This window comes from Lupinus angustifolius, chromosome LG05 (assembly GCF_001865875.1).
Source record: "Lupinus angustifolius cultivar Tanjil chromosome LG05, LupAngTanjil_v1.0, whole genome shotgun sequence".
Classification (NCBI taxonomy): domain Eukaryota; kingdom Viridiplantae; phylum Streptophyta; class Magnoliopsida; order Fabales; family Fabaceae; genus Lupinus; species Lupinus angustifolius.
Window position 1 is genome coordinate 24245943 of NC_032013.1, and position 19416 is coordinate 24265358.

General features: G+C 32.8%; 4 protein-coding genes across 5 annotated transcripts; all 4 read left to right on the top strand.

Annotated features, from left to right (window-relative positions):
• LOC109348313 (replication protein A 14 kDa subunit B-like) lies at positions 1796 to 18561 on the top strand. 2 transcript variants are annotated; one of them, XM_019588698.1, is made up of 4 exons: positions 1796 to 1800; positions 16563 to 16575; positions 17827 to 18088; positions 18215 to 18336. In XM_019588698.1, exons 3-4 carry the CDS (start codon positions 17830 to 17832, stop codon positions 18277 to 18279), a joined length of 324 nt encoding a protein of 107 aa, XP_019444243.1. In that variant the 5' UTR covers positions 1796 to 1800; positions 16563 to 16575; positions 17827 to 17829; the 3' UTR covers positions 18280 to 18336. The 2 variants fall into 2 exon arrangements, with proteins under 2 accessions (XP_019444243.1, XP_019444244.1); XM_019588699.1 differs by lacking the exon at positions 1796 to 1800 and having other exon boundaries at positions 16484 to 16575; positions 18215 to 18296; positions 18330 to 18561.
• LOC109348312 lies at positions 2647 to 6127 on the top strand. Its single transcript, XM_019588697.1, has 3 exons — positions 2647 to 3492; positions 3966 to 4122; positions 5572 to 6127. The coding sequence occupies exons 1-3, from the start codon at positions 2713 to 2715 to the stop codon at positions 6033 to 6035; spliced, it is 1401 nt and encodes a 466-aa protein (XP_019444242.1). The 5' UTR covers positions 2647 to 2712; the 3' UTR covers positions 6036 to 6127.
• LOC109348314 (probable small nuclear ribonucleoprotein G) lies at positions 7578 to 9486 on the top strand. The gene is made up of 4 exons (XM_019588700.1): positions 7578 to 7712; positions 7825 to 7847; positions 8790 to 8911; positions 9154 to 9486. The coding sequence occupies exons 1-4, from the start codon at positions 7678 to 7680 to the stop codon at positions 9211 to 9213; spliced, it is 240 nt and encodes a 79-aa protein (XP_019444245.1). The 5' UTR covers positions 7578 to 7677; the 3' UTR covers positions 9214 to 9486.
• Positions 10208 to 15446, top strand: LOC109348311 (signal recognition particle 54 kDa protein, chloroplastic-like). Its single transcript, XM_019588695.1, has 15 exons — positions 10208 to 10447; positions 10605 to 10746; positions 10849 to 10916; positions 11511 to 11612; positions 11780 to 11932; positions 12039 to 12116; positions 12509 to 12634; positions 12761 to 12863; positions 13010 to 13110; positions 13853 to 13990; positions 14065 to 14208; positions 14416 to 14491; positions 14651 to 14736; positions 14847 to 14972; positions 15153 to 15446. Exons 1-15 carry the CDS (start codon positions 10283 to 10285, stop codon positions 15258 to 15260), a joined length of 1716 nt encoding a protein of 571 aa, XP_019444240.1. The 5' UTR covers positions 10208 to 10282; the 3' UTR covers positions 15261 to 15446.

The window sequence follows — 19416 nt, forward strand, 5'->3', positions numbered from 1 at the left end:
TATGTCATTTTCTTATAAGTATGATAATCTAATAGGATGATATATCATTATTCGCATGCGTTAAGTCGATTGTTGAAGATGGATAATGCCGATGCCCGAATCCATGTTGCCATTAATATGAGCTTGTATATTACGGAAGTAAATAAAGTGCACATGGATTGGTGGTTCAAATTTCAGACAAAAACAACTATGTCAATGACCAAACATATGTTCAGATAAAATTCGCCTATTAAAAGCATATATCAGAAGCTTTTTCAAGTTGCCAACTAAGGTTATTAAAAACATTGAGCAATGTTCTATTCAATTGCACATTATTGTAAGAAAAGAATTCAGTTTCATGCTTAGTATAAGGCACATGCTGAGTGAAACAGACATAGATCATACGTCTCAAATGATGTTTCATTTCCTATCCTAAGTCCATTAGAGTATTATATTTTATTACGTTTTATTTTTAAAAAAATTATTTTATTCATATATCAATATATAATTGGTTTGAGACAACGAATGATACACAAGGTGAAAATATGATCCTATCCGACCGAAAGATACAGAATTGGGGACTTAAAAGGGATAAAGACAAAAAATATTATTGATCAGATAAATTAAGTGCTTCTGCTCGTGTGGTTGGGTGATAGATACATTACCTGAGAGACTGTACTGAAAGTGTTTTTTTCAAAGAGTTGATATCCTCTTCAAGGTCCAATGTAGGATGAAAATATTGACATTTGACAAATAATTTTTTAACAATCTAAATTTTAAATTATAATTATTCATCTTTTTTTATCTCGTCATTTTAAGAATATGGAACAATCGTTTTTTTATTTTTATTCCTAATGTCGGAAGTAATATTGGTTACTTTATTAACTTTATTCTTGTTTTAATGAGAGAGAAATAATAAAATTAAGTAAGAAAGTGAGCTGAGAATAAAATAATGGGAAAAAATAATAATGTTGGGTGAGTTCATAAAAGAAGCGGAAAAGTTACGTGATAGTATAGTCAAACTACAATATCATACATTTGGTATATGTTTCAAAATATTTGCGGAAGTAGTGTAGTTTTTAGGGAACTCGTGGATGAGATCCACGACTTTGGGGAAGTCGTGGACCGGGAATGTGACTTCCCTGTAATTCGTGCATCACAGGCACGAGACTCTCTCTCTCCTCCATGGAAGTCGTGCTTCACATGCAGGACTTCCACTTTTTAGAAGTTGTGGACGTTAGGTTACCATGTAAACGAAAGAACCACTAGGCTACAGAGTTTTTTGTTATTATTGTACAATAGAATCGTATTTAATGTTCATGACTTCTAAAAAAGTGAAAGTCGTGCATGTGAAACATGACTTCCATGGAGGAGAGAGAGAGTCTCGTGCCTCTGATGCACGAGATTACAGGGAAGTCGCATTCCCAGTCTACGACTTCCACAAAGTCGTGGATCTCATCCACAAGTTTCCTATAAACTACACTACTTCCACAAAAATTTTGAAATATATACCAAATGTGTGATAGTGTAGTTTGACTATACTATCCACTTAAATTTTCCTAAAAGAAGCTAAATGATGGGATGGAGATCACATGTCCCTAACAGTGTCTCGTTCTCTGTCCCAAACAAATCATATATTAACACGTTGATAAAATAATTTTTTTAAAAATAAAAAATTATGATTGGCTTGAAATATTGTGTAAGACAAGTGATTTTTATCTCACTTATTATAAAACAATAAACGGAATAGTTGATGAAACAGAAACCGGAATAAATGTTATTAAAGACTCCTCTGCAGTTTCGTTACACGTCACAATGCTTGTTTTTTTATCCCTATGGGAAATGAATATTTTGAGGGGAATTCTTGTGTTTTTCTTTTGTTTTTTTGTGTGTGGATGAGATCACTTGTTTTCAAGTTGTCGTTACATTCTCTCTTAAACGAATTATATATTGATAGGTAAATAAAAAAAAATTAAAAATAATATTTCGATGGGTTTGAGATAAAAAATGGAACTACCACTTTAAATATGTGATTTCTGTCCATATTTTTACAAAAAAATATCTGAGAATATACCCTCAAAAATAAAATTCTCCCCCGTTTCAATTATAACAATAACTAGTTCATTTGAAACAAGTGAAGTATGATTTAAATTTGAGAATCTAAATGAATCCCTACTCTCATTTTTTAATTTATCCCATCCATCATAATAATATATAATATCTATAACATTAGAAAAAAATAGAATAACATAACATAAACAATAAAAAGTATGAGTACAAAACTTTACTAGTGAGATGTTACCAAATTAAACACCCAATGGCATATTGAATGCATGATACCAACTATCTTCATCCTTTAATGCCTTTGATAAAAGAAACTAAATGTAAATTTCCACACAAACAAATAAAAATTTGGATATAAACATATCTTATACATCATATTTCATACTTAGAAGACAAATACATTTATATTCATCATGACATTTATCCTCCAAAACAAGTGATCATTCTTGGATTTAAATGTAAGAATAAAAGTGTTATCTTATTATATCTTAAGGATAAAAATATAATATTATATTATATTTTTTTCTTGTTCTGAATGTATTTGTCTTTCTATTAACAAAGATAATCACAACTTTATCGGCAACCCCAATCTATTTTTCAATGCTTTATAAAACCACAAAATTGTGCCATTTTGCAACAAATTACAAGCTACCAACGTCTTCAACTCAAATGGTTGATCCCAAAGTTCGAACAGTTGGTGGTACAGAGCATAGTTGGTGCAAAGCGGTTCATGGTGGCACCGGAATTGCTGTGCTCGCATTACTATCTTCAAAAAACCCAGATATTTCTCGTTTCCAAATTGCACTCAACAAACTCCAAAATTCCCATCCTATCCTCAAAACAAAGCTACATTCTAACACAACAACCTCGGACACAACCTTCACTTTCATAACCCTAACCACACCTTTCGTCAAAATCCAATACCATAATGTATGCGTTACATCCAAGATCTTTGGAAGTAACGAAAACGAGGCAGTTTCAGTTCCACCTTTCCAACTAATCCTCGAACACGAACTGAACCAAAACACATGGCACAATCATAACCATTCATCATCATCATTATCATCGTACTCCGATAACATGTTCGTGGCGAGCATTTACGCTATGCCGAATGCGACATGGGTGGTGGTTATGAGGCTCCACGTGGCAGCATGTGACCGTACAACTGCTATATCGCTTTTGAGGGAGTTGCTTGTGTTGATGAAAGAGGAAGAAAGTGAGAATGAGAGTGAAGAATGGAATAAAGGAGAAGTTGGTTTTGCTATGGAGGATCTTGTGCCTAGTGAGAAGGGAAAGAAAGGAATTTGGGCACATGGATTTGACGTGCTTAGTTACTCTGTTAACTCTCTTAGGTTAACGAATTTGAAATTTTGTGATACCAAAACTACACGGTTTTCTCAAGTGGTGAGGTTGCAGCTCAACAACAATGACACCAAGAGAGTTTTAGATGTAAGTCTATTGCACCATTTTGCTCTCAAAAAACATAAGTTTTTGTAACTTAAATATGTGATATCGGGTAACGATAACCATTCTGATCTATCTGCTCTAGACCCTGGAATATTGAACTGTCCAGTAATGGAGAACATTTATCCCATACATTTATTGTGAGATATATGTACTTGTCTATATCTCAAACTTGATTATACTATAAAATGAGCATGTAGGTTTGTTTGAATCACTTGTTAGATATTGATATATTGATCTAGTTTAACTCATATTCAACTTGAGTAACTTGAGATTGATCACTTAATTATATTAAATATTTGAATAAAGTTTGTCATTTATTCTACTCACTCGAGCAAGATTAAATCTCATAATACATTGACAACAAAAAACTAACTTCATTGCTTATAATTCTTTGAAGATGGCCTAAGTAAGTGTTTTTTGTTGAATAATTTGATGATGTTTAAAAACTTTGTCAGGGTTGCAAACACAGAAGGATTAAGCTATGTGGGGCATTAAGTGCTGCAGGGTTGATGGGTGCACACAGCTACAAGAATAGTTCAAGGAAATATGGAATCATTACCCTCACTGATTGTAGATCCAGTCTTCAACCACCTCTTTCTCTACACAATTTTGGTAAATGTGCAAACTTCTTTTATCACACACTAATAATACTCGTAGTATTTTTTGTTTACTTGAGTTTGGTTTTTGCTAACTTATTTATTGCTATAGTTATTCAGTTTCTTTTCCATATTTTTATTTCTAAACCTGTTATTTAAGCATCAAACTTTAATGCCATATTTAGTATTGTTGAAAATTTTCTTTAGAAAATGTCTCATGCATGAAATTAACAAAGAACAATAATCAAATCTTAATTTCATTGTATAAGGTTATATAAAATGAACTATATTATAATACCTTATAAAAAATCATTTTATACATGAAATTAACCAATCAGTATTAATAAATTTATCATCTAAAAGATTAAATTATAAAAATAAAGTACATCTAACTAGTTTGGCAAAATGCATATGGATATCATGGTTGTATGCTCTTTGTGTAGTTTTTTTTTTACCATAAATTATAATTATTTTAAATTAAGTGTATTTCTTTAATTTCTGACCATGTTAAATCAGACCAAATTATATTGCACAGGATAACTCACAAACAATTAATTTTTGGGTGCACAAATTCCTAGTATGCCATTAATGCGTTTCTAAGATATATGAGTTGGCGAGTTGCCGTTGGCTGCACTTTGAAACCATACACTATTACGAGAGTGAGACTCCTCTCAAGTAATGGAGAGACAAATGACTTTTTGTTTTGTATTTTAAGGGTAAAAGTGTAATATCATTACACATAAAAGGGATATAAGTGTCGATATATGTTACTTTTTGTTCACTTTTACACACCACTTGTCTCTCCATTAATGGAGAGAAGTCTCACTCCTATTATAAATGACCCAGACTTCTCCCTGTAATGGAGAGGATAGTGAGGTGAAAATATACATATACATAAAAATTAAAATATAAAGATATTTTTATCCTTTTAACTTATATTGAATTACATTTTTACTCTTAAATATATTAAAAAATCAAATTGTCATCTCTCCCGTAATGGAGAAGAGTGTCCTTCATTATAAATGCTGCATTAAAAACTTTGCACCGTACATTTCTGGGACCTCAATGATGCATTCTTACGAGTACAAATGAAGAATTTTATCAAAATCAAAATAATCATTATTTAAACCTACATGAATATGACAATTTTTGTTGTGAGTGTAAATAGCTGAACACTTGGACCCTACATTTGGGGTGGAGATTATATATTCTAAATATTATCCAATATCATGTCTCAAATTAATTAGAATGATATTTTAAAAAAACAAAATTATTTATATAACAATATATGATTAGTATGGAACAAAAAAATGTATATAACATTGTTGGAGACATGTGAAAATCAAAATTGTGGGAAAAAAATATTGGGTAAAGTTCATGACATCATTCACATGCACAAATTCAGTTGCATTTAATAAACCCTAAATAATTTAACTAACAAAAAAAAACATATCTTAATGTATAGGGTTCTATCATTCTGCCATTCTCAACAGCCACACGATGAAAGGAGGAGAAAGCTTTTGGGATCTAGCAAAGAAAACCTATGAAACATTTTCAAACTCTAAAAACAACAACAAACACTTCACAGACATGTCTGACATGAATTTTCTCATGTGCAAGGCAATACAAAACCCTTCTTTAACCTCATCATCTTCCTTAAGAACATCAATGATGTCTGTGTTCGAGGACACAGTGATTGATGATGGGGGCAAGGTGCAAAATGAGGTTGGTGTAGAAGATTACATGGGGTGTGCTTCTGTTCATGGTGTGGGTCCATCTATCGCCATTTTTGATACTATAAGAGATGGAAGGTTGGATTGTATATGTGTGTATCCTGCACCATTGCACTCAAGGGAACAAATGATAGAGCTTGTTAATAAGATGAAGGTTATTCTTATTGAAGGTGGAAAGACTTATGATGAAGAATGAGGGCATTGTTGTTCATTGTTAAGCAATAATATCATCAATCTTTCTGTATTAATCAACCATTATCGCTCACCAATTCATTGGTGTAATGTTAGCTTCACTCGATTTGAGATCACCTATCTCGAACATGTCTCATCCTATATCCAAACTAATCAAAATGTAACTTTTTATTATTTTTTGTTTTTAAAATTCTTCATTTATTTACGTGGCAAAATGTAATAAACTTAAGACAAAAAATGAGACACGGTAAGAGACACGTGATCTGTATGAAAAAATATTGATCTAGTGATATAAGACCTCACTAAATTTCTATAATGATCAAAAGGTCAAGAGTTTAATTTCTATGAACTTACACCCTAAAAAGCTACAACTTTCGAATTTTTTGTTTGGTTTTTGGGAAATTTTATATGCCAAGCAAGTCTTGTTATTGGTTACATCTAAGTACCCCAAAAAAGTCTTGTTACATCACTCTCTTCATCATCTCTCATACCCACTCTATTGAATAATGTTAAGTGTGTTTAGATTTTTTCGGCCATGAATAAATTTGAACCTTGTTTTTTTAAATAATTTGTTTGGTTTAAAGTGTATAGATCTGACACAGACACAAGAAATGTATGTAAAATAAGTAATATTCCTTTTTGGTTAACTAAAATAAGTAAGTGTTGGTGTGACTACTCTTTCAACCATGCATATCAGTAATGTTTTTCTTTCAACTACCTAATTGACTAATTTAGCGTGCATTTTTTTTGTCACTTAGGTCAGGCTGAAAATTATAATCTACACAGAATTACTAAAATTAATTTGGAAACAATAATATTTAATTTAATAATTTTATTTCCAATTCAACAATGTGTACATTATATTAGTCTTCAAGTATCTACTATTAAGCATGACCTAAACTTATTATAAAGTCTAACAAAGTCAAATATAACCAGGGCAAGCCCTATATGTGTGTGGTAAGTATGTTTGACATGAACATAATTTATGAGGTTCCAAATTTTAAATTTGTATACTCACATAAATAATTTTCAATCTCATATAATTTTAAATTTATTAATTATCACACTTCATATAAATTTGTTCACTATTATGTTGATTACAGTGATTATTATATTATACGAGTATAGTCAATATATAATTAAAACTAAGGGGTAAACAAAATATAAGATCATCCAAAATCCCTTAAAAATGCAATAAAAAATAAAATAAAAATATTAAACTCAAACCGCCAATACTACAAATAATAAATTAGTAATAAAAAATATATGAATTATTTATTATTTGCATTAGGCAATCTTTTTCAAATTTTAATTCCATTTTTTGTTTAAATTTGTTTTATAAATAATAAATACATGATTTTTTACCTTATAATTTGTTTTAAACTAGAGATAAATTTCACTTATTTCATAGTAAATGGGCCTCATAAACTGAAAACCCACCTTGAACATAGGCTATGGGCTTTGGTTCTGATGGGCCTTTGAACAAAACTAAGTTTGATGGGCCCGATACAGTTCAATTGGATCATTACCTTTACACCAGTGAGAATCATAGTAAAGGGTTTCAAAATTCAACTCTAGATTAGGTTTTCCTTTTTCTCCCTTTTTTCTCTTCATTCTCTGTTCTTGTCTCTTCCAATTTCTTCATCATGAGTAGGTCAGGCCAGCCTCCAGATTTGAAAAAGTACGATTCGATTCCCCTTTTTACATTTCATTCATTTTTTAATTTTATTTTTTAAAATTATGCTAATACATTATCGGTACTAATTTTCAATTATTATTTTTGGATGCGGCAGGTACATGGATAAGAAGCTTCAGAGTAAGTTCATCTCTTACTTATTTATTATTTTTGTTTTCTTTTTCTCATAACTGAATTTCATAAATTATGGTGCTAATTTTGTCTTCATATATACGAATTTGTGAGCGAATTTAGGCATTTTATGTTTCTAGGGATTATATAAATGTATTTGCGTTAGTGGATTTGTTTTTGTTGTTTCTAGTGAAGAGAGACTGTATTTATTAAGTAGTGTGATTTTTTTTATTTGATAGATGAATAGGGTTATGTTATATGGAATTTAAAATAATTTCTATTGGGTGTTTTAATTTTTAGGTTTTTATTCAATGTATTTCGTAGTTGAAGTTTCTATTTTCTTTATTGGATAATAATTATCTCTCATTGGATTTGGGCTCAAGCTTTGAACAATTTCAATATTAGAACTTACCGAAGGAAGGAGAGGTTGTGTGGGTTGAGACCTGAGAATATGTATGATTATCATTGAACACATTACTTAGGTAGCCTTTGGTTTGTGTAGACAGAGCATGATGTAACTATATAGAGTAAGATCTTCCGTTTTGTTCTTTTTGGTTCTACCACTTTCTGTGAAACGGGAATGTTCTATTTATCAATCTTTTGTCATGTTTTATTTTATTTATAGAATTCATCAAAGCAGGGATTGTGTGTATCGGTGTTGTGCTATGATTAATGCACTCTTCTGAAAGAGTTCCCTGCAACAGTATTTTGAGAAAATGGGCAGTTGTGTTTCATTTCTTGCTATTGAAATTCACAACAATCATTTTCCCCACATCTTTTTTAATTTAAATATTTATTGAATACATCAAACACAGAATAAAACTCAGATATTGTGTTTCATCCGGTGCTTGCATATGGGTTAAACCTGCAAGCCCATAGGGCTTTGTCTTTGTAAACAAGTTTTATGGGGATAAATTATACTGAAATACTGAGTTTGTGATGTCTTTGCAGTCAAGCTGAATGCAAATCGGATGATCGTGGGTACTCTCCGTGGCTTTGACCAGTTTATGAATTTAGTTGTTGACAACACTGTGGAAGTGAATGGCAATGAGAAAACTGACATAGGCATGGTGGTGAGTCCTAATTCACCGCATTATCTTCTTACTTTCTATGTTCCAGGTATATAACAAGTTAACAACTAAGAGGGTGTTTGGTTTTGTTTTTTCTTCTCATTTTGTTTCTCGTCTTTATTATTTTGGGAAGAAAATGTAAAAACAAGCCTTTTAATTGAAAATGTAAATAGAAAACAAAAAAAAACACACACTGATAGTTTGAATATCATTCTGAAGTTGATAAATTTACCTACTTATTGCAGGTAATCAGAGGAAATAGCGTGGTCACTGTCGAGGCACTTGAACCGGTGAATAGGACATGACATCTATTTCTTGTAAACATTTATAATTAAGTTTCCAGGGTTTGGCCCTGTGTGTATTTGAACAACATAGCTGATGAGAGGACATAGATGTGGATCATAAAGAGGGTCATGTTAGCCACCAACTTTGGCTTCGCTCATTTGGTAGTGCAGCATATCTCTAGGGTATTTAGTGGGATGCATTGACTTGAGTGGTTAAAATGATGTTTGTATATCCCTTTTAATCGATTTCTTCTCATCGTTTTCTGTTGCATTCTGGAAGAATATTTATGTTTCTCCCTGCTCCAAATGTGCTCTTGTTGTTTAAGGAATCATATATGTTGAATAGATATCTTCCGTACTGGATCTGTGTTTGTTCTCTTTGAAAGTAGATCTAAGGTCGATCATGTTGCATGGTCCGCATACCCCTTTTCGGAGCCTTGCCATAGTAGTGGGCTCATTGGTCCCATGACTTCTCAATGCTACTTTCTTTGAAGAGACTCTCTTTCTCTTGTCACTTTCTATCTAACCTAATAAAATATTAAGATAAGAAATTATATTTTTGTCCTTCTCTCTTCTTACTAACCAAATAAAACATTAAACTATGACAATACAAATAATTTATCAATAATACATAACTTCCTCCAATCATATAAATTCACATCAGTTTGCAGTAGTTGTGTTTTGGGCATGGAAGCAGAAAGTCCTTGCTATGGTACACATAATTCATTACTAAGCCAACAAATAATACTAGAGTCATGATACTGTTACAAAATTCAGCCTAACTAAATTTTTAGACTACCAAACTCAAGTTTTAATTATATTTTTTCTATTAAAAATATGAAATACAATAAAATTATTAAATGATTTATAAAAATATAACATACTAATAAAATAAAAATATTCAATAGAAATTTCGAATATGTGCATGGAGCTTAATCAATAAATAAAGTTTTAAATATGGAATTGAATCTAATTTGAGAATTAATATGGATATCTAATCTAGTGCATGGCAATGGCACGTAGATATTAGATATTGGTGTTGTGGATAAGATATAGAGAAAGCAACTCCACCAAGTTTTGTACTGTGAAAATGGAAGCTTTACATTTCTCTACCGTTGCATCCCGCCATTTCTCCATTTCTCTCTCACACAACCGAACTTTCTCATCTTCTGCTTATTCTACTCACAAACCAACTAAGCTCTCTTCTTCATGGACTGGTTCTTCTTTTTCTTCCTCCAGAAACAACTTGTTCACTGTAAGTACCCACTCAACATGTTTTTTGAACAAAGTTTGATTCTTTAATGAATTTGATGAAATGGGTTGGTTTCAGAATGTGATTTTAATGAATTTGATGAAATGGGTTGGTTTCAGAATGTGATTTTATTGAATTTGATGAAATGGGTTGGTTTCAGAATGAGATATGGGGTTGGGTCAACTCCAAAAGTGTCTCTCTTAGAAGATGCAGAGATATTCTGCCCGGAATGGTACGGGCAGAAATGTTCGGGCAGCTGACCTCTGGGCTTGAGGCTGCATGGAGTAAAGTCAAAGGAGAAGGTTAATTTAAATTAATTCTCATTTGCATTGCATCTTATTTATTAAATCTTCTATTTTCATTAGAATTTTGGAGTAATTAAATTACTTGTTTGTGTTGTGCAGAGCTTTTGACCAAAGAAAACATTGTTGAGCCTATGCGTGATATCAGGAGAGCTCTTTTGGAAGCAGATGTATTAATATGTGTTATAAGTTTGTGTTTGGATTAGCTATGAAAAAAAGATCATTTGAATAATCTGTTACTATTTCAATTGATTATAGTAAAATAAGTTTTATGTTTAGATATATGTGCTAAAATGTGTGATTTCATGATAATATATTTTGTTTGGGTTGTCTAGCTTAATACTATTTATTTGGTAGTTAGTTCTGATTTCTGAAGGGGTAAAATGGAAAAGTGTGTTTGGTTTCAATATAATCTAAAAGCTTTTTTAATAAGCTTGAAACTTCTAGCTTCTCTAAAAGTCACTTCCCCCTACAAGCAACTTGAGTATACCAAACATGTTCCAATTGGGTGATGGATACTCCTGCATGATTTTCTTATCATGTGGTTGTGTAGAGGAAAAAATACTAGATCATGCAGATTTTGCCGGGACTAGTCAAAATTTGTGAAATTTCTTTGATAAACTTTGTGATCTGTTCTTTACATGATCATGTGACAAGAAAAGCATATGAGAGTATTCATTCATGTTTTAAGAGGTTTTGAATTTTATACAGTTTATGAACATGAAGTTAACAATTAGGTGAAATAATGCGCATTGTGTTGGCAGGTTAGCCTTCCTGTTGTCAGAAGGTTTGTGCAAGCTGTCACCGATCAGGCTGTGGGTCTCGGTGTGATTCGAGGAGTTAGACCAGATCAGCAATTGGTTAAGGTAAATTTATCGCCTTATCATTGATGAGAGAACTTGTTTGGACAAGATATTTATCTAATACCCTTATTGCAATGACAGTATGATACATGATATATCAACAAGAGCTATTTTAAGTACTTTAACTTCTTTACAAGAACGAAATGCGTGTTGACCGTAGGGTTTTGCAGATTGTACACGATGAACTAGTAAAACTGATGGGTGGAGAGTTCTCTGAACTGGTTTTTGCTAAATCTGGACCCACTGTCATTTTATTGGCTGGGCTACAAGGAGTTGGGAAGACTACTGTTTGTGCGAAATTGGCAAATTATCTCAAGAAACAGGTATGTTTCCGATCTTCCTCCTCTTTCTTACTTTATCTCTTTTTTCGGCTAGTTCGTTAGTAGTTCCTTCACCTTATTGAAACAAATCATATTAACTTGACCTCAGGGGAAAAGTTGCATGCTAGTTGCCGGGGATGTTTACAGACCTGCTGCTATTGACCAACTTGCTATTTTGGGTAAACAGGTACTCAATTCTTGTTTTCTTGAAGTTGACTAATTGCATTTCCATAAAAAATACAGCGCTTATAGTATAGTTAGCAATGCCATTTTATATTTTTAATTAGATGCACATTCTGTGTCGAGCCGTGGAACTTTGTTGTTACTAGTATGGTGCTAATGAAGAGAAGTTATTCATTTCTAGACAGGTGGAGGAGTTTTAGCATTATGCTACATTTTCTTCAAATAGTCATTTTCCTCGTATTTAATGATTTCGCAGACTCTGATTATTTAACCACATGAGCTCGGACATTGGGCGTCAATATCTATTGAATATTATTTGGGCTATTTCTTGTTTTTCTTCTCGATTTGTCGTATCCAAGTTCATCCATGTTCGTAATTACTTATAGCTTGTGTCAGGTGGATGTGCCTGTCTATACAGCAGGCACTGATGTTAAACCGTCTGAAATCGCTAGACAAGGTTTAGAAGAGGCAAAAAAGAAGAACATTGATGTGGTGGTTGTTGACACTGCTGGTAGGCTGCAGGTAATTCTTTTTGGGATTATAAATGTTATAACGAGTAATTATTTCATGATTTTGTTTTTATTTGAATCGTTTTTGTTTGAATCGTTTTTATTCTTTTGTTCAAGTTTGTTATGTCTCATGAAACAGATAAACAAATCAATGATGGATGAGTTAAAAGAAGTGAAGCAGGTATTGAATCCTACCGAAATTTTACTAGTTGTGGATGCAATGACAGGGCAAGAAGCAGCAGGTATTCCAAAGTGAATTTAAATCAATGATTATCATATTGTTGATAACCTTTGTTTTGGATTTGGTAAAATTGTGTCTATTAGAGTTTATCATAATATGATGATTATCACATTCCGAAATTCTGACTTTGCTATTTTCCGTGAACAGCTTTGGTGACTACTTTCAATCTTGAGATTGGAATAACAGGCGCCATCTTATCAAAACTAGATGGTGACTCAAGAGGTGGAGCAGCTTTGAGTGTCAAAGAGGTTTGCTGCTACCTTGCATTTCTTATCGTCCTATGCAGTGTTTGCCATTCCATAACAGAACTTTTAAACTAATAAAAAGCTCGTCAAAGTTAGTTCGCGTAATTTATTAAATGTGATAAATAGATGTGTGGTGTTCAAAGAACACCACACATCTTATGCTTAGACAAGGCTAGCATCTTATGCTGTTTTTTAAAACAGTTAGATTTAAGTATTATTGGAATCGTAAAGAACCTGTTTGATAGCTAACCTTTAATGACTTTCGTATGATTTTAACAAACTCCGCTACGGTAAATGAATTTTTATCAGATATATTTTGCCTCTCATCTAGTGAATACATATGCCTATGGAAAACTTACTTGCAGATTTTCTCATAGAGATAAGTAACCCTCAAAGCTTTGCACTAAGAAAGAACCAATGGTTTATTGGAGTAAGTGTTTGAAACACATGTTTTCTTAAATTCATTCTAAGCACCTTGTATTTGGAATCATGTTTTGAATGACATGTATCTCTAGACCTTGTTTATGAGACTCCTAGATTTCAAAGTCAAAATGGACTGAGACTGCATTTAATTTGTGAATATATAAATTTCGGATTGCCCTCGGTCATGGGAGTTCTTGCTATATTTTGTTGATTTTGAGTATGTATTTAGTATTGTAAAGTGATGAACAAGATCCGCGACTTTGAATCTATCGCCTTTTTTCTCTCGTATATTATGTTTGACTGGAGAGTTTAATGCTGGCAGGTATCTGGAAAGCCAATTAAGCTGGTAGGACGGGGGGAGCGCATGGAAGATCTTGAACCTTTCTACCCTGATCGAATGGCTGGACGCATATTAGGAATGGGAGATGTTCTTTCGTTTGTAGAGAAGTCGAAAGAAGTTGTGAGTCTCATTATATTTGTAGATTTTTGTAGCCAACACTAAAATGAAACCGTCATTAACCACATTTATTATAGATGCAACAAGAAGATGCTGAAGAACTGCAAAAGAAGATCATGAGTGCAAAGTTTGACTTTAATGATTTTCTAAAGCAAACTCGTTCTGTTGCACGAATGGGTTCTGTGTCTCGTGTCATTGGAATGATTCCTGGGATGGCGAAGGTATGATCCTGTACATGAATTCTCTTAAAATATTTCTATTTATGACGGCTTTACATATGCCCCATAGTAATTCGAACAAAGGAGGCGTTTATCTGATTACAATCCCGTGGTTGTGGTTTATAACACTAGCATTTTCAAACTTTCCTCGAGTATATTTGTAGTTTTGTTTCAGTAGGTATTAATGCGATCTCGTTTTCATGCATTCAGGTCACTCCTGCTCAAATTCGAGACGCAGAGAAGAATTTGCAGATAACGGAAGCAATGATTGAAGCGATGACCCCTGGTTAGTTGTCATTGTTAGATAAGATTCTCATAACAAAATTGAAAGAAATTCTTGTGTCTCCCTTCGTTTTTACGTGATAAATATGCTAATCTTATGTTTTAACTATTTGAATCCTGATCAAGTTATTTTGCTTAACTAACCTTTCTTGTTTATGTCCAGAGGAGAGGGAAAAGCCGGAACTGTTGGCAGAATCACCTGAAAGGAGGAAAAGAGTTGCTCAGGATTCCGGGAAAACGGAGCAGCAGGTATGTCGAATGCATTTTATTTTCAATTTTACTTTCTTAGTGACCTTCATAGCTGTGGTTTCTCTAAAAGTGCTACCATAACTTTGAGAAATTTACAACAACGATGTCAGGTAAGCCAACTTGTCGCTCAAATCTTCCAAATGCGTGTTCGTATGAAGAATCTGCTCGGTGTAATGGAAGGTGGATCAATGCCAGCCCTAAGTAATCTCGAGGAATCACTTAAAACAGAAGAAAAGGTGATTTCATTTTCTACAAATTAGATTTAGCGATTTTCAATTTTTTTCTTTTAACTAACTGAACATGCATGTATGTGTAAATAACACCGAGGACTGGTACATAAGATTATTGTGCATTTTGTGCTTGTATGTGTTAAGATTCAGAACCTTGATGCTTACTTGTTTCTACATTCTTGTCAGGCTCCACCTGGTACCGCAAGAAGGAGGAGGAGACCGGAATCAAGGAAACAGTTCGCGAATTCAACATCGGCAAGACCAGATGCGCGTGGTTTTGCAAGCGAAAGTTAAAGTTTTCTAAAGATGTTCAAAATCAACTCTATGATGAAGAGTTTGGATCAAAGGGTCAATATTGATAATTATTTTGTTCCTATCATTAGATCAGTTCATGTAGAAATGAGCTTTTTCGGGGAGTTTGATTTAATTTAAGCAGAAATGAGTTATTATGAGGGTTGTGCAAATCAAAGAAATATTCAAGAATGTATAATCTATTACGTGGAAGTATAGTTATGTTTTGAAAATACATGGAGATTATGTTTAAATAAACAACTTATAGTTGTGTGCTTATTTAATAAGCTAAAAAGAATTTATAGGAGGGTAATACTTATTTCATAAGCTTAGTTTTATAAGGTATGTTCTCATATAACCGTTTGATTAGTAACCAATAACAAATATAAGTTGTGTGATTATTTAATCAGTAGTTGTTCCTAGAAATTGAACTCTTGATATTTTGATTATCTTAAGATCTAGTAAGATGTCACACTATTAGATCATTTAACTTGATGCCTAGGGTAAGAATGAGAAGCACAGCCATTATCTCATACCCAACCATGCTTCCAAATTGTGATTATAGTTATGATGTGATTAAAGCAAATGTGGAAAATTTGTGACCACAATTATAATCTTGACCTAAAAATTATAACCACAATTATAATCATAACGTGATTATGGAGACTTTAAAAACCACAATATTTCTGTAGCTAAATGTTACTGAGGAACTCAATACTAGAATTAAGACTCAACCTTTTAGAATGAATTTTGTTATGGATTATATAGAATGAAGACACCACCACTATCATTGATTTTCAGTACAACTTCAATTTAACACAAGGTCCTTACCATAATGGTAGAGATTGTTAATTTGTTATTATGTGGTGATGAGACCGTTATTAAAAAAGGATATTTTCCCGAAGAATAATAGTTTTGTACGATAGATTGTGGCATGAGTTAACACGAATTTTTTATTATTATTAATGGTATATTCTTATCTTTTTTATGAAGAATTAATCTCTTTTGAAATATGTGAATGTCGCTTTCAGATATCGAATCCTACAATTTTTTGTTATTCTTAGATTTAGTATGACATTATACTATACCAACGCTTTAGTTAACACTACTTATGAGTAACTGATCTTTTTTTTTTCTCTCAATGAAATAAGTAAATCCAAAAAACTCAAAATCCCATTTAAAAATGAAAAAAAAAGTTATAAAATCCCAATGGCTAGATTGAAAAAACCGCACTATTTTTATTGTGCAGTGTGTCTCTGAAGAAAAAGGAATCACTCTTCTTTACGTCGTCGTTTCGTTTCTCAGCAAGTTCAACGAGGTAACGTAGCATCTCATCCAAATCCAATTCATCTTCAATTCGATACCTTCTTCAATATTGAAAACTTTATCGTAAATAGTAAATTCATACGCCATGAATTTCAGATTAGTAGAACAATCCTTGCACTCTTAAATAAATTGTTTGTGGTAAATAGTAAAAACCTTTGTTGTTTATTGTAATTATAGACAACTGTGGCAATTGTGGTATATCGGCCAAGACCACAATTGCCACAGTTCAATTGTTCAAACTACCGAAACCACAATATTGCGGCCTTAATTGTCATTTAAAACTACAAGTGCAGGTCATTGCGGGGACCACATCTGCTCTCCAATTTTTTGTACCACTCCATCTAACATCAACTCTGATTTGTTGAAAAAAACTTATTTAATTTAAAATATTTTTATGGTCGATCAACACATGGAGCTACACAAAGTTATGGGACAATAGATGTGCTCCCGTCATTGCGCGGCCACAATTACCTTTGAATGATCAGTATTACTTGAACTACTGATTTAGACAAGTTCTAGACACACATTATGGTTTCAAAACTATTAAACTTGGTGGAAAAAGTTGTTAATTGACATATTATCTCAGTATATCATATTTTGCAATGGAAGTGTTCAGAAAATTAGGTAGGATTGTGCATATACAAGGGTGTGAGCGAGCAGAAGTATATGTGCTTAAAAATTAAAATCATTCTTACTAATGATGTTAACTTGTTGGATTAAATTGTGTAACGAATTTGGATCATTTTGCTTTACAATTTTCCACTTCTTTGCCATAGACATGGAAAATTTAATGCAATTTTCGCACCAACTAAGTAATAGAGAAAGTAACAGAATAATGAAACGAGAAAGTTGCAGCTTGACTCTATCGGTTGGTCACTTGGTTCGGTGATCCATCTCGTAAAGGTGGCCTACTCCCGGTCAATTATGGTTTGAAGTTAGAGGTCGTAGGGATGGCAAAAAAAAGTTAGATGTGTAAGGGCACCCTTTGCAGCACGACTTACTATTTAGTGAACAACATAGGTATATAGTGTTGATACAAGGTATTAGAAGTTCTCAATATAGTTTTACTCAGTGAACCACTACTTGAAATTTTAGTAGAGTTAATTAGGAGACAGGATTTGAGTGAATGAATGCCGGTTGTGTCATTTGACTGTCAAATAGATCGAAGAAGGCCACATTTTTGTTACCATTAGCACTTGATTTTTCTGTATTTAAATCAACTCCTTTTGTGTGTTTTGTGCAGAATATGGATACATCGAATCCTGCAGTCTTTGTCAATGCAGAACTGTTACACTTTTATGTTGGAAGGAGGGTTCGGGCAGTGATGCAGGTAATCCGATCTGATGGTGGAGCTGTCATTGGAAAATCAACAGATGAGAAGCAGCTAGTTGTAAAAGGATCACCCCCATCTGTCCCCTTTACAAATTTTGTGGAAGTTATTGGTATTGTTGACAATGAAAAATGCATTCGTGCCGAGACATGGACCAATTTCGGTGATGCAATTGGTATTACATTTTCTTCCCATTCCACAAATTAATTGTGATATTGGTTTTGCGATATGACTTTAACCATATGAAATAGTTTTCTGAGATATGATTGTAATATTTGTTTTACTTTTTTCCTTTTTGCAGATATGTTCAGCTACAATAAGCTTTGTCAGCTTGCAAATGGAGAATTTAAACACTTGTTCCTGTGAGATATATCTGATGATAAAAAGCTCTCTCTCTCTCTGTAATATGGAAAATCAGAGGAGACATTACGGTTTTGTTTTCAACTGCATTTGATACCATTGCCGCCGAGTATAGTTCGTTATGCGTTCTCTTGGTGAATAATTTTCACAGATTATAGTTGAAATGTTGGGATCATATTCTGGTTTTTGAAGCACTTGAATGTCAGTGTTTATTTTTTGAAGTTTGACCCATGATTTATGTCTTTCAGAAGATATATGGAGAAATAGATTTCTTGGTTTATTATATTACATCCTTGTTTATGAATCTATAAGAGTGGAATTATGATATCAAAGCACTTCATGCTACTCAATACTCATGCAGTTTTTACTCTGCTCATGTCCATGCAGCTTGAGTGCACTGAAAATTGGGAAACAAGATATGTAAACTATTGAAGCAGGTTCACTTATTTTATGTTCATGATTTTCGGGAGCACATCTGTTGTCCCACAACAGTGTGTGACTCCGTGTGTCACTGTTTGTGATTGCGATTGATTGAAAATATATATTTAAGTTAAAATTTTAATAATTAATTATTTTTCTGATCAATCACAAGCAGTGGCACATGGAGTGACATACTGTTGTGAGACAACAGATGTACTCCCCATGATTCACATGGACTTTAGTGATGCACGAGCTTACAAAACTTGAAATATGCATCTGTATTAGTGTATAGCAGCAATGTTAAACAATGCACTAGTCAAAGCAATTTTTGTAAAGGACTCAATCCAAAAGATTTATCAAAGAGGGACCACATCAAAATATCACAATACTTTGAGGAACTAGACGATAGACAAACTTAAATAAAGTACACATTCTATAACAAAATATTAGTTTTATTTTTTTGGTAAAAAGTTTTTACCTTGTCATCAAAATAATCTATTGTCAAATTGTTGCTTTCTCACGGGCTCTTTTACTTAATGCAAAAAAGTTTTTGGTACTGTCAAATGTATCCCTCACATTTTGAATAAGGGACTAATCTATTTCGAAGTGTGTAGCTGACTCTCTCAACAAGTATCAGCATATATAGAATGATTTGTGTATCTCCAATCATCTTCTATGGTAACAGCCACACTACAACTTCATAAAAACCCAAAATAGAATTGA